Source organism: Grampus griseus (assembly GCF_964374135.1).
Source record: "Grampus griseus genome assembly, chromosome: 5".
NCBI classification, from domain to species: Eukaryota; Metazoa; Chordata; class Mammalia; order Artiodactyla; family Delphinidae; genus Grampus; species Grampus griseus.
This window is the reverse complement of record NC_138998.1, coordinates 71,446,774-71,461,688: the sequence shown is the minus strand read 5'-3', so window position 1 is coordinate 71,461,688 and position 14,915 is coordinate 71,446,774. Positions and strand designations below refer to the sequence as shown.

The window sequence follows — 14,915 nt, the reverse complement described above, 5'->3', positions numbered from 1 at the left end:
AAGTTCATTTTTAGATACAGTTGTACTTCGGTATCTGTGGGGGAATGATTCTATAACCCCACTACCCCCCATCACCCTCCTCGAGGATAAAAAAATTTGCAGATTCTCATGTTCCTTAAGTAAAATGGCGTAGTATTTGCATATAAGCTACGCACACCCTCACCTTATACTTTAAATCATCTTTAGATCACTTATAATACCTAATATAAAATAAATGTCATGTAAATTCAAGTTTTGCCTTTTGGGAACTTTCTGGAATTTTTTTCCACCAAATATTTTCGATCTTCAGTTGGTTGAATCCACAGACGTGGAACCCACGGATACAAAGAGCCAACTGTATATTATATTTGAGATGACTCTTGAGACATAGAGAAGGAGACTGAAGTTCAGAAAACAATACTTATTACTATCATGTACAGTAAGACCCAGTAAGTTATTTGACCACCTATCAAAGAGAGAAGAGAATATGTTCAAGTATTGAGTCCTGGATCACTTCAATGTTTAGAAGTTAGGGAGAAGATGCACCAAAAAGGAGAATGAGAAGGAATGGCTGGTGAGCTAAGAGGAATAGCAAGATAGAGGGTGACTATCAGGCGAACTGGAAAGAGTGTTTTAAGAAGGAAGAAGGTATGTCAAATGCCTGATACATCAATTAAGGTGAAAATTAAGAATTGAATAATTTCAGTGGAATTATGGCAACAAAAGCCTCCCTAAACGGTAAATCAGCATGAATTTCTGGCTCCCTACCCCTAAAATTGATTTTGGAAGAAGGATAAAGAAGACACAGTATGTAAGAAATTAAAAATAAAAGTGAGAAACGCAGTGGAGAAAGAAGGTTGTTTGGAACTGGTGTGTGTTGGTGGGGGGTGTATGCAATGATGAGGGAGTGTTGGTTGTAGCTTGGGGGAAAGAGTGGCAAGTCATAGCTGTGAGAGGATAAGTTAGAGAGAAGCAGTTGAAGGACAGTTCCTTCCTCCTCCCTGTCATTAACTCAAAAATAATTAGTTGCTCTTCCTAGCATAACTATTAAAAAAGGGCAAATAAATAAATAGGAGATAGACCAAATCACCACTATACCAGACTTTGTTTGTATGCCTTTTCAGATTCACTTGAGCCTACGTGTCCACTAGGCTTTGGTTGCTTGGTTAGGGGAGAGTCCTAGCTACTGCTACTCTCATATTGTCCCCTAACATTATGAGCTCTTTCAACCTCTTCTGGAGTAAAGGCTGGGCTTGGGTTTGGCTGACGTGTTCCACATAGTGAGAGCTGTAACATATTAGAAGACCACATCTGACCTGTCTAGACCACGAGGTTCTAGCTCTTCTCACGACTTCTGGGTTCAGGGGAAGTGCTGTGCCAGAGTGTGGGAACTGGCTTCCTTAGCATTTGTCCAGAGGGGCTGGGTAATACAGTTGAGAAATCTAGGACAGTTAACCTCCATGGGGTTAGACTCTAACTAACAAGAGACAAGAGACTAAAAGGCGTCAGTAGATAAAGTCCTTTCTTTTCCCTGGATGGCTGGATCTAAGGTTTAGCAGTTCCACATTGCCTGCCTGGGAGACTGTCCTACATAACAAGCAATCAGCTACATTTTCTTATGATTTTATAGCCAGTTCAGAAACATAATACATTGTATTGGCTTTCCCTCATTCTCTGCCTCACTTTTCATTTTCACTCACTCTAGCTTCTCTGAAGTTATACCTCCCAATAATACCTTAGCAGAGTAGCTTTTCTTCAGGTTTTGTTTTTCTAGGGAACATGAACTAAGACAGTTATTGATGAAGATTGGATAAATAAATTGTGATACAGTCTACAGTCCCAGAATAGAATATTATGAAGAGGGTAAATGAATAAATCTCAGCTCTAGGCAACAATATGGATAAGTCTCAGTAAAACAATATTGAGTGAGAAAAGTATTAAAAAAGACTATATACAGCACAATAGCCTTTAAAAATTTTCAAAACACACACTACTAAACAAAACATTTAGGAATATGTATGTGATAAAGCAATCTTTAAAAAACAAAGGAATGAGGAACACAAGTTGTTGATATTCTAGTTCTTGGGTTGGGTAATGACTAGCAGTTTTTACTATATTATAAATAAAATAATTGATTAATTAATTAAAGTAAGAAAGGGAAAAACAAGGTCACACATGAACAAAGGATGATGATGTTATGAACCTAAGGATTATGACTAAACAATTCTGTGCATCCAAGCCCCTAAACAGAATGAAAGAAAAAGAGAGGGGAGCTAGTAGAGGAAATGGTAGTGGCAAATAAAGAATCATTTTTCAGGTTTTGACTAAAGCAAGACTAGTATTCACTCATGGAAATATCATTTAAACATTTTTGGCACGTAGAAATTCAGTCTGTCGAAAAAAAAAGACATCAAAGTGATTTTTAAAACAATGGATTTCTTATACTCACTGCTAAAAGTTTATCTCCAATCTGAAGTTTACCATCTTTATGTGCTGCACCTCCTTCAATTATTTTGGTTACATAGATGCTATTATCCCCAGGAATATGTTGATTTCCAACACCTCCTGCAATGCTGAACCCAAGACCTGTATGGAAAACACTAGTTTTAGAATTTCACCAATATATGTAAACTTAAGTCCAAATGACTGAAAACTAGGTGATAACTTCACCAAACTAATGTTTTTTAAAACAGAAAATTATCTATTTACCTATTTTAAAAATCCTAAGTATTTTGTAATCAGGTGCAATTACATATATAGGTGCTCCTATAGTTACAAATGAGAACCTTTTTACCCCCAGGTTACTTAAAAAAAAAAAAATTATTTATTTATTCATTTATTTATTTAATTGGCTGTGCCAGGTCTTAGTTGTGACACACAGGATCTCTGTTGTGCCGTGCGGGATCTTTTAGCTGCGGCATGCAGGCTCCTTTAGTTGTGGCATATGGGATCTAGTTCCCTGACCAGGGATCGAACCCGGCCCCCTGCATTGGGAGCGTGGAGTCTTTAGCTGGTGGACCACCAGGCAAGACCCCCCCACCCCCAACCAGGTTACTTCTTAAAGTGTCTTTGTAAAATGCATTTGTTTTTTAGTTCAAAGAGATGGTGTAAAATTGCTTCACTTTTGTTTCCATCATAATTGCACTTCTTACTAACACTTTTAACACTTCCACAAGATTAAAACTGAGAAAAAAAAATTAGTGGTGGGCAGAACCAACAGCTTCAGAAATGCAGATGCTGCTTCTCTTTTCAATATTCTATGAATTAATTTTAAGTAAGGAGCGTCAATAATTCATAAATCCCATAGCTTTGATGCCAAACCTGTAGCTCTCTATGCATTTTTCCATGAAGCCACAAATTAGAATCAATATTTCCATTTATCCTCAATCCCATCCATGTTTTCAAAATTCAGATCACATCCTAACAGTCTTCATTGCAGATGTAACTCCTGATGACATGTTCATAAATATTTTTTTCTTTTAGCCTGTGTATCTGCATTTTATGCACTTAGTAGATTAACGATTACAAGTTAATATCAGCACTACACATGACTGCAAAATGTTTGCGTAGTATTCTACTTAAGACAAAAATCAGTAGAAATAACACAGAAATTCTAAAAATTCACTAAGTTCTGTAGATTACCAGCATTGTTAATCTTAGAATGTGTGTCATAAATAACTTCATAGTTACATTTCACTTAGAGATTTCTTACTTAATAATTTGTCTTTGTTTGATTTATTTCATACCTTTAGGGCCTTTAATGAGCTTTATTTCCATTATTTTTTCTGATACTGGTTTCCGTCTTTTTACGTACAGGCGTACAATAGATCCCGCTTCTTTCAATGCTTCAACTGCTTTGCTATGTGTCACATCACGAACGTCTACTTCATTTACTCGCAATATACAGTCATTGACCCTGAGGAAAAAAAACATTAAAAATTAAATATTAAAATTTTAATATCAATTTTTCTCTTTGCCAATTTTCTTTTCTTGACAAGAGAATTATTTACTAGAATTATTTATAAGAAACTGCATGTTAAATTCCAATGTATCAAAAACTCATATAAATACAAACATTTCCCAAGGGCCAGCAAAGGAAACAGTGCAAATAACAGATCATTATACAAAAATATTAAATAATAACGACAGCTATATTTTTTTTTTTGGGGGGGGCTGTGTCTGGGTCTTCGTTGCTGCACGTGGGCTTTCTCTAGTTGCGATGAATGGGGGCTACTCTTTGTTGCGGTGCATGGGCTGCTCATTGCAGTGGCGGTCTCTTGTTGGGGAGCACAGGTTCTAGGCACGTGGGCTTCAGTAGTTGCAGCACATGGGCTCAGTAGTTGTGGAACACGGGCCTTAGAGGGCGTAGGCTTTAGTAGTGGCTGTGCATGGGCTTAGCAGTTGTGGCTCGCGGGCTCTAGAGCGCAGCCTCAGTAGTTGTGGCACATGGGCTTAGCTGCTGTGCAGCATGTGGGATCTTCCCAGACCAGGAAGCGAACCCGTGTCCCCTGCTTTGGCAGGCAGATTCCTAAACACTGTGCCACCAGGGAAGTCCTGACAGCTGTAATTTGTATGATTACGTATAGAAATTAAGATATTTTAGAAAAACAGCAAATATTTATTTAGCACTAACCACATGCTAGGAACTTCTTTTAGTGTTTTAACCCTTACAACAATCTGTAAGGTAGATACATATTTATATCCCCATTTTATAGATAGAAAAACTGAGGTACAAAGTTTAAATAACTTTCCCAAGGCCACCCTGATAATGACTAACAGAGCAGTGATTCAAACATAAAAAATCTGAGGCTCAGACTGAATAACTAGCTTAAGGTCACAGCAGCAAAACTGAGATTAATTCATTGATTTACCAAAAAATAAACTAATCTCAGTTTCAACTGCATGGTATTCATGTAGAAAAAAAATAAGAAAACAAATTAAAAGATGGTCATCTCAAATTGGGCAGGGATGGGGAACAAAACAATTAAAACATTTAAAGTGATCATGATAAACTTCTATATCTAATTAACTTTTTTAGAGAAAATAAATTCTATATCCAAAGACAGTGACACCTCAGAGTTAGTACTATAGGTATGTTCTCCAGTGAAACAAATGGAACATACTAATTTTCACACATGAAGCACAAATAAAAGGCCAATAGCAGGAAGCAGGAAGTAAATATTTACATTTACATGAAAGTCAAATTATTGATTTCATATTTAATTTCATTAATATACCACTTATCATATCCAGTGAGAAGTTTAGAAACTGAAAAGCTGTATAAGGCATGAACAGCCTTAAAATAAGATACTGTTTTTAACAGACCATATATAATCCTTAGTCCTAAAACTTTAGAAAACCATCACATCACCATGTATAAAAAGCAACAAATAAGGCAACAAGAAAAGTGCCACAATCTATGGTCTAAGGAAACAACAAAGTATGCTAAAGATATTTTCTGAAATGGAACCTTACATTTAAACAAAAGACCAATATTACTTACATTTATTCAATTTAGAAAATAGATTAATTTATTTAAAGTCTGCATAATCTTTACTACTCTTTGTGGTCTGGGATACCAACTCAGATATATATGATTCCCTGTACCTTAAATAAGCGTATACACGTTTCCCACTCAGAAAATAACACATTTTGTGAATGTATTTGAACATACAATGGGAAATCTATGATTTCTATAAATTTGCTCAGAAATATTTAAACAGTCAAATTTATTATTCAAAATGCTTAACTTCTAAGATAAAACTGAATTCCTAATTGAAAAGAGGGAAAATGCTTAAAGCACAATTATCTCATTCATTCATTTGATATCTGAGCATCTACCTTATGTTAGTTATTATGATAGTGTTCATTTGTATTTATTCATTGTACAGTTGCCTCAAGAAAAAGATACAAAGAGGATTTGGTATCACAACATAAAGTGCAAAACATACCGCAATCTTCCATCTTGGGCAGCTGCTCCCCCTGCAATTATTTTGGTAATGAAAATACTTGAGTCATCTCCAATGTGTGGGTTGTCTGTACCTCCTGCAATGCTGAAACCAAGCCCTGAATTTCCCTGGGGATAGAGGGGAAAAAAATTGACACTGAATAATAATTATCTTTATTGATAGGTTCCCGTCATTATAGGACCTAGAAACTGTACTAACATAAGGAACACACACATAAAGGCATACGTATAGGAAATATGATGATTTTAAATTAAGAAATATAAGGAAAGCTCTTTTTTCTCTATAAATTCAGAGGTATTACTGCTGAATATGTGAGGCTGATGATGTACTGAGTACTTCTGGACTCTGGTCTACAATTCCTTCTTCAAAATTATGTGCAGTTTGTCCTTGGAGAGGTGTCACTATTAGGTCTCTTTCTTTTAGACTGCATCTTGCTCATGTTTGGTAAGGCAAATTGCTCCCAAGAGAAAAACAATGAAGTGATCCTTCTGTTGCTGTTATTTCCAAGTAGGTAATACCAATATATTATTTCATCCTAAATTTTTAAAAAAGGGGTACTGGGTGGTGCTTTTCTTCTGCTAACTTTGCCATCAGCTTATTTTAAAATGACCAAATTGTATGAGCTAAGTAACACAGCCATCATCCTTGATGTGTTTAACCAAGACACCTGACCAGCAAAAGGCAGTTTTGAATACTGAAGTCCAACTGGAGAACTTAACATTGGTGTACTTTCTTGACAGCAGTCAATTTTGTCAAAGTAGCATTACACTTCTTGCTTATTTTATTTATGTACTAGATTTCTGAATAATATTTTCTTTGAAGAAAGGGTTCTGCTACAAAAAGCAAAACTGATCTAAGCAAAGGTATTAAACGTTTATTTTTGCAAGAATGTTCTAACTTTGGTTTTCAGGCAGCTCAAATAAGTGGGTATATCTGGATCTATTACTAAACTGTTTGTATTAAATAGCTTAGAATTTCACTAGACTATGACATGTCCTAAAATTCTATTTTAATAAAAAAATTTTTTCAGTCTAAACTCTTCAAGAGTTACTAGAGTATCAATAATAGTATCAATAGGTTGTATGGGGCTACCAAGTTACTCAGGTATTCGAGTTCTCGTTTTTACTTGTTTTTTAAAGAATTGAGATATAATTACAAATAACTTTGTGTAAGTTTAAGGTATACAACATATTGATTTGATACATTTATATAGTACAATATGATTACCACCTTAGCTTTATTTAGCTAACACCTGTATGAGGTCACATAACTGCCATTTATTTTTTGTGGTGAGAACATTTAAGATCTAGTCTCTTAGCAATTCTGAAGATTATAATACAGTATTGTTGATTATATTCACTACCTGTGCATTAGATCTCTGGAACTTATTCATCTTCTAGTTGCAAGTTTTTATACTTTAACAACATCTCCCCAATTCCTGGTACATAAGCTCTTTAATCAATGAAAAATACAATGTACAGTTCTGACTAAATAGAGGAATTTAAAAGGTACTGGGAAAAGATGAATAAGATAAAGAGTTAGGACTATATGTCAAGAAATCTCAATAAAGCTAGGAAAAAACCAACAAAATGCCACATTAAAATGTGTACAATACATTAATACTCTATTTACTTGTAAGACTCAGTCATCCATGTCACTTGAACAGGTGGGCCCAAATTCAGGTAAACAGGCAATAAAAATCTATTATCCCTCTGAAGTCTATTTTTATTCAGTTTATTCTGGCTTCAAACATAAACAAATCTAATTACCTAGGATTTTAAATATACAGACATTCAGTTACTTAGAAAATTCACTTATGCAGAGCACTTCATTTCTCAAAAATGCTGGTCAGACAAGGTGGCTCTGCTAAAATACAGTATCAATTAAATGCAGATATTCTTAAGGGGAAAATACATCAAGAAAGTTTACACATCTGAATTGTATCCTTAAATTATTTTCTGACTGGGGGAATGCATAAGAAGTTTTCAATAAGGTCTTTTCCATTAAATCTATGGTTTTTATCTTGCTGGGAAACAAAACTGATACAATGACCATATTACTAGGATATTAAATACTTATTTAAAATAAATATTTTACTATATGAAAGATAAATAATAAAATTAAAAACTGAGAAAAATCTGAGAAACTGTCAGTCTAGAGGAGCACAAGGAGACATCATAACTAAATGTAATGTGGTATTCCAGTTGTGATCCTGGAAGAGAAAAACATAAAAAGTAAGGAAATCCAAATAAAGTAGACTTTAGTTAATAATAATATATCACTATTGGTTCATTAGTTGAAAAAAATGTATTCTACTAATGAAAAGATGTTAATAATAGGTGAAACTGAGTCCAGGGTAAATGGAAACTCTCTGTACTACTTTTCTGTAAATCTAAAACTATGTTAAATAAAAAGTTTATTTAAAAAAAAAGGTTATTAAAGAAAAGCAACACGTTCTGAAATGCCACGGCTAATTTTATACGTGGACTCATTAAAGAAACTAATATTATATGGTTCTGAAATGTGATCTTCCTTGGATCCTATATGAAAGAGCAGTATATTTAAAGAGTTATTTAAAGCAACAGGTTTATGCATAAAAACTTAAGATAATTAATAGTTTTTACCCTTTCAAGTGTGATTTCTTCATATTCATAATCTGCATCAGTGCCATTAACCTAATGGGGGAAAAAAAAGAAGTAGCACAGAAATTTAGGGTGTGAAATTTAAAATGGCAAGACATAATTTTTGCATGATTTCTTAATAAAAACCTGTTAAATGTGATAGTAATCAAATAATATAGCTTGATTTTAATAGTTTTAGGGAAGATTTTCAAAGAATGGAAGAATACAAATGTATTAATGAGTTGACACTCATGATATTGTGACTTTCACATACAGAAAGCGTACATTCAGCTTTTAATACTTACTGAACTCTTGACTCTCTTCTCTGCCTTGATCCACACATCTAATCAGCTGCCAATTCTTACTGACTTAAATATTTCATTTCTTCCTAAAACCATCACCCCTTCATTTTCATTGCTATTACCTTGCTTCAAAAGGTACCTTGCTTTGTTAACTCATCTGGACTACTGCAAGTGTAATCTACCCAATCTCTTAGATTACTGTTCTCCATTGCTCAAATCATTCTAATGTGTTTTAGTTACACAGATGGATCTTTATGGAGCCCATGTATAACATACTTGCTCCAAAATTCTCAAAAACTCTCATACAAGGCTCTGTATGAACTGACCCCAATCTATCACTCAACTTCATTCTAACATGTTTCTCACCTGTTCATGAGCCTTATATACCATCACACTTGAATGACTTGCTCCTTCCTTTACATATCCTGCAATTTCCTCCCTCCACATCTGTTACTTTATTGCTTCCTCTGTCAAATTTCAGTTACATATTTCATGTCCAACTTTGATTCACCATTCACAATCTTGCTTACACCATACAGACCAAGCACTTTCTCTCATTCCTTCTAATTTATTCCATGTCTCCTCCTGGAAGAAGTAATTCCCATAGCAAAGGCCACTGGTGAAGGCTGAATAGTGCTTGGAATCACATTAACTGGGATTCAAATCATTGCTTTAACATTTCTGGTGACACGAAGCTGGGCAAAATACCCAGACTAATAAGTCAAACAGGGATTGTGATAAACTTCATCTCTAGATGCATCCCATCCTTCCATCCCAAGTGCTCTTCTGCAATATGATTGAACCATCCTACCATCAAGAGATGTTATCTACTTCCCCTTCCCTTGGATCTAGGCAGGCTCTAGATGACCTCTGTTAAAAAGAATGTGGCACAAATGCTTTGTGGTTTTTGAATCTAGGTCATGTGATGCCTTGTAGTGTTTGCCTTTGTCTTAGAATGCACATTCTTAGAATCCAGAAGCTATAATGTGAGGAAGCTCAAAGATCCTATGAAGAGATTGAAATGAAGGCGCATCAAGACCCCTAGCCAAAAGCCCCAGCTGCACCTCTAACCGGCAACTAGCACTAACTGCCAGCCACGGTCAATGAGGCTATTTTGGATCTTCCAGTCTTTTCCAGTGCCCCAGCCAAGACCGTGTAAAACAGAACTATCCAGTTAACCCAGAAAATCATGAGAAATAATGAATTATTTTTAAAGCCACAAAGTTTCAGGGTGGTTTGTTATACAGCAATAAAATAATGAAACAACAGAATAATGAAATCCATGTAAGGTAGTCTGTTTTCTTCACCATACTATAAGAAGCAACCCCTAATTCAGGTCCAATGCAGGAGCTAGGGGTTTTTTTCCTGAGGATTTTTGAAACTCATCTCTACTACTTTTTTGGGTTCTTAATTCTTATGGTTCTAATGGATACAAACCCAAATGCTACTTTGTTTCATCTTCTTTTTCAACTGAAGATATTTTCTTCTTGTTTTTGAAATTATGTTATACATATGTGTGTATACACACACATATACACATACATATATATACAAACATATATACATACACACTATATATATGTGTATATATATATATATAAATCTATGATTTATATGCCTATGGAGTGCAGGAGGAGGGTTATACATATGCATATCCTGCCAACTTGACTGGAAGTTCTTTTTTTTTTTTTTTTTTTTTTTTGCATACATGGGCTTCTCACTGTTGTGGCCTCTCCCGTTGCGGAGCACAGGCTCCGGACACGCAGGCCCAGTGGCCATGGCCCACGGGCCCAGCCGCTCCGCGGCATGTGGGATTCTCCTGGACCGGAGCACGAATCTGCATCCCCCGCATCAGCAGGTGGACCCTCAACCACTGCAGCACCAGGGAAGCCCTGGAAGTTCTTTTTTATGAGTAAAAATAAAATCTGTATCTGCAGCTATACCACTCTTCTTATTCTAAAGGTTATTTGTATCATCTATATTTTTTCATGCTCAGACTTGCTAAAGGTCTATCAGTCTTTATCAAAGAAGTACTTTTAACATCACTGATTTATTACATTCTATGCTATTACATTCTGCTTTTATTTTTTATCAATTCTTTACTCTTTCCTTAGGCCCTTTTTAAAGCTTCTTGAGTTGAATGCGCAATTCATTTATGCTTATTACTTTTTCTATTTTTAGAAACACCCATTAAAGTTAATAAATTTTCCTTGGCATATGGCTTTGGCCAAATCCCCAAACTGCTACATTGGGCTCTATTTTTGTCCATTTGTTCATTTCCTAAATAGCCTGAAATTTTATTCTACAAAACATTTCCAAGTCAGTATACTTATACAGTCCTTTTGGTGTTAATATGTAATATAGTATAAATTTTTGTGCTGTGAGCTTATGGACTTCTGATTTAAGGTATTTGAGATTTTCACCATTAAGCCTTCTCAAAAGGTAGGTACTCCAAGCTCGACCCACCACCAGTCCCTCCCATCAGGAAACCTGCACAAGCCTCTCAGATAGCCTCATCCACCAGAGGACAGACAGCAGAAGCAAGAAGAACTATGATCCTGCAGCCTGTGGAACAGAAACCACATTCACAGAAAGACAGACAAGATGAAAAGGCAGAGGGCTATGTACCAGATGAAGGAACAAGATAAAATCCCAGAAAAACAACTAAATGAAGTGGAGATAGGAAACCTTCCAGAAAAAGAATTCATAATAATGACAGTGAAGATGATCCAGGACCTCGGAAAAACAATGGAGGCAAAGATCGAGAAGATGCAAGAAATGTTTAACAAAGACCTAGAAGAATTAAAGAACAAACAGAGATGAACAATACAGTAACTGAAACGAAAACTACACTAGAAGGAATCAGTAGCAGAATAAGTGAGGCAGAAGAATGGATAAGTGAACTGGAAGACAGAATGGTGGAATTCACTGCGGCAGAACAAAGAAAAAAGGATAAAAAGAAATGAAGACAGCCTAAGAGACCTCTGGGACAACATTAAACGCAACAACATTCGCATTATAGGGGTCCCAGAAGGAGAAGAGAGAGAGAAAGGAACCGAGAAAATATTTGAAGAGATTATAGTCGAAAACTTCCCTAACATGGGAAAGGAAATAGCCACCCAAGTCCAGGAAGCACAGCGAGTCCCATACAGGATAAACCCAAGGAGAAACACGCCAAGACACACAGTAATCAAACTGACAAAAATTAAAGACAAAGAAAAATTATTGAAAGCAGCAAGGGAAAAATGACAAATAACATACAAGGGAACTCCCATAAGGTTAACAGCTGATTTCTCAGCAGAAACTCTACAAGCCAGAAGGGAGTGGCATGATATACTTAAAGTGATGAAAGGGAAGAACCTACAACCAAGATTACTCTACCTGGCAAGAACCTCATTCAGATTCAATGGAGAAATCAAAAGCTTAACATACAAGCAAAAGCTAAGAGAATTCAGCACCACCAAACCACCTCTACAACAAATGCTAAAGGAACTTCTCTAAGTCTAACACAAGAGAAGAAAAGGACCTACAAAAACAAACCCAAAACAATTAAGAAAATGGTCACAGGAACATGCATATTGATAACTACCTTAAAAGTGAATGGATAAATTGCTCCAACCAAAAGGCACAGGCTTGCTGAATGGATACAAAAACAAGACCCATATATATGCTGTGTACAAAAGACCCACTTCAGACCTAGGAACACATACAGACTGAAAGTGAGGGCATGGAAAAAGATATTCCATGCAAATGGAAATCAAAAGAAAGCTGGAGTAGCAATACTCAAATCAGATAAAATAGACTTTAAAATAAAGAGTGTTACAAGAGACAAGGAAGGACACTACATAACGATCAAGTGATCAATCCAAGAAGAAGATATAACAATTATAAATATATATGCACCCAACATAGGAGCACCTCAATACATAAGGCAACTGCTAACAGCTGTAAAAGAGGAAATCAACAGTACACAATAATAGTGGGGGACTTTAACACCTCACTTACACCAATGGACAGATCATCCAAAATCAAAATAAATAAGGAAAGAGAAGCTTTAAATGACACAATAAATCAGACAGATTTAATTGATATTTATAGGACACTGCATCCAAAAACAGCAGATTACACTTTCTTCTCAAGTGCGCACGGAACATTCTCCAGGATAGATCACCTCTTGGGTCACAAATCAAGCCTCAGTAAATTTAAGAAAATTGAAATCATATCAAGCATCTTTTCTGATGACAACGCTATGGGATTAGAAATGAATTACAGGGGAAAAAAATGTAAAAAAACAAAAACACATGGAGGCTAAAAACTACATTACTAAATAACCAAGAGATCACTGAAGAAATCAAAGAGGAAATCAAAAAATACCTAGAGACAATGACAATGAAAACATGACGATCCAAAACCTATGGGATACAGCAAAAGCAGTTCTAAGAGGTAAGTTTATAGCTATACAAGCCTACCTCAAGAAACAAGAAAAATCTCAAATAATCTAACCTTACACCTAAAGGAACTAGAGAAAGAACAAACAAAACCCAAAGTTAGCAGAAGGAAAGAAATCATAAAGATCAGAGCAGAAGTAAATGAAATAGAAACAAAGAAGACAATAGCAAAGATCAATAAAACTAAAAGCTGGTTCTTTGAGAAGATAAACTAAATTGATAAACCATTAGCCAGACTCATCAAGAAAAAGAGGGAGAGGACTCATATCAATAAAATTAGAATTGAAAAAGAAGTTACCACAGACACCACAGAAATACAAAGCATCCTAAGAGACTACTACAAGTAACTCTATGCCAACAAAATGGACAACCTGGAAGAAATGGACAAATTCTTAGAAAGGTATAACCTTCCAAGACTGAACCAGGAAGAAACAGAAAATATGAACAGACCAATCACAAGTAATGAAATTGAAACTGTGATTAAAAATCTTCCAACAAACAAAAGTCCAGGACCGGATGGCTTCACAGGTGAATTCTATCAAACATTTACAGAAGAGCTAACACCCATCCTTCTCAAACTCTTCCCAAAAAATGGAGGAAGGAACACTCCCAAACTCATTCTGTGAGGCCACCATCACCCTGATACCAAACCAGACAAAGATATTACAAAAAAGGAAAATTACAGACCAATATCACTCATGAATATAGATGCAAAAATCCTCAACAAAATACTAGCAAACAGAATCCAATGACACATTAAGAGGATCATAGACCATGATCAGGTGGGATTTATCCCAGGGATGCAAGGATTCCTCAGTATACGTAAATCAATCGATCTGATACACCATATTAACAAATTGAAGAAGAAAAACCATATGATCATCTCAATAGATGCAGAGAAAGCTTTTGACAAAATTCAACACCCATTTATGATGAAAACTCTCCAGAAAGTGGGCATAGAGGGAACATACCTGAACATAATAAAGACCATATACGACAAACCCACAGCAAAATTAATGCACAGAAATCTCTTGCATTCCTATACACTAATGATGAAATATCCAAAAGAGAAATTAAGGAAACACTCCCATTTACCATTGCAACAAAAAGAATAAAATACCTAGGAATAAACCTTCGTAGGGAGACAAAAGACCTGTATGCAGAAAACTATAAGACACTGATGAAAGAAATTAAAGATGACACCAACAGATGGAGAGATATAGCAGGTTCTTGGATTGGAAGAATCAATACTGTGAAAATGACTACACTACCCAAAGCAATCTACAGATTCAATGCAATCCCTATCAAATTACCAATGGCAATTTTAATGGAACTAGAACAAAAAAATCTTAAAATGTGTATGGAGACACAAAAGACCCTGAATAGCCAAAGGAATCTTGAGGGAAAAAAACGTAGCTGCAGGAATCAGACTCCCTGACTTCAGACTATACTACAAAGCTACAGTAATCAAGACAATATGGTACTGGCACAAAAACAGAAACACAGATCAATGGAACATGATAGAAAGTCCAGAGGTAAACCCACGCACCTATGGTCAACTAATCTATGACGGGGCAAGGATATACAATGGAGAAA

The 14,915-nt window shown here is 35.6% G+C and overlaps 1 protein-coding gene across 6 annotated transcripts in view; it reads right to left on the bottom strand.

The window, feature by feature from the left end:
• Positions 1-14,915, bottom strand: part of DLG1 (discs large MAGUK scaffold protein 1) — a 284,860-nt gene that overhangs the window by 116,585 nt on the left and 153,360 nt on the right. For all 6 annotated transcript variants that reach the window (XM_082654456.1, XM_082654457.1, XM_082654458.1 and 3 more), the window contains 4 exons: positions 8,573-8,623; positions 5,931-6,055; positions 3,726-3,895; positions 2,429-2,565 (listed from right to left, as the gene is read on the bottom strand). In XM_082654456.1, the coding sequence (XP_082510582.1) occupies positions 2,429-2,565; positions 3,726-3,895; positions 5,931-6,055; positions 8,573-8,623 (483 nt within the window). The remainder of the gene's footprint in view (positions 1-2,428; positions 2,566-3,725; positions 3,896-5,930; positions 6,056-8,572; positions 8,624-14,915) is intronic.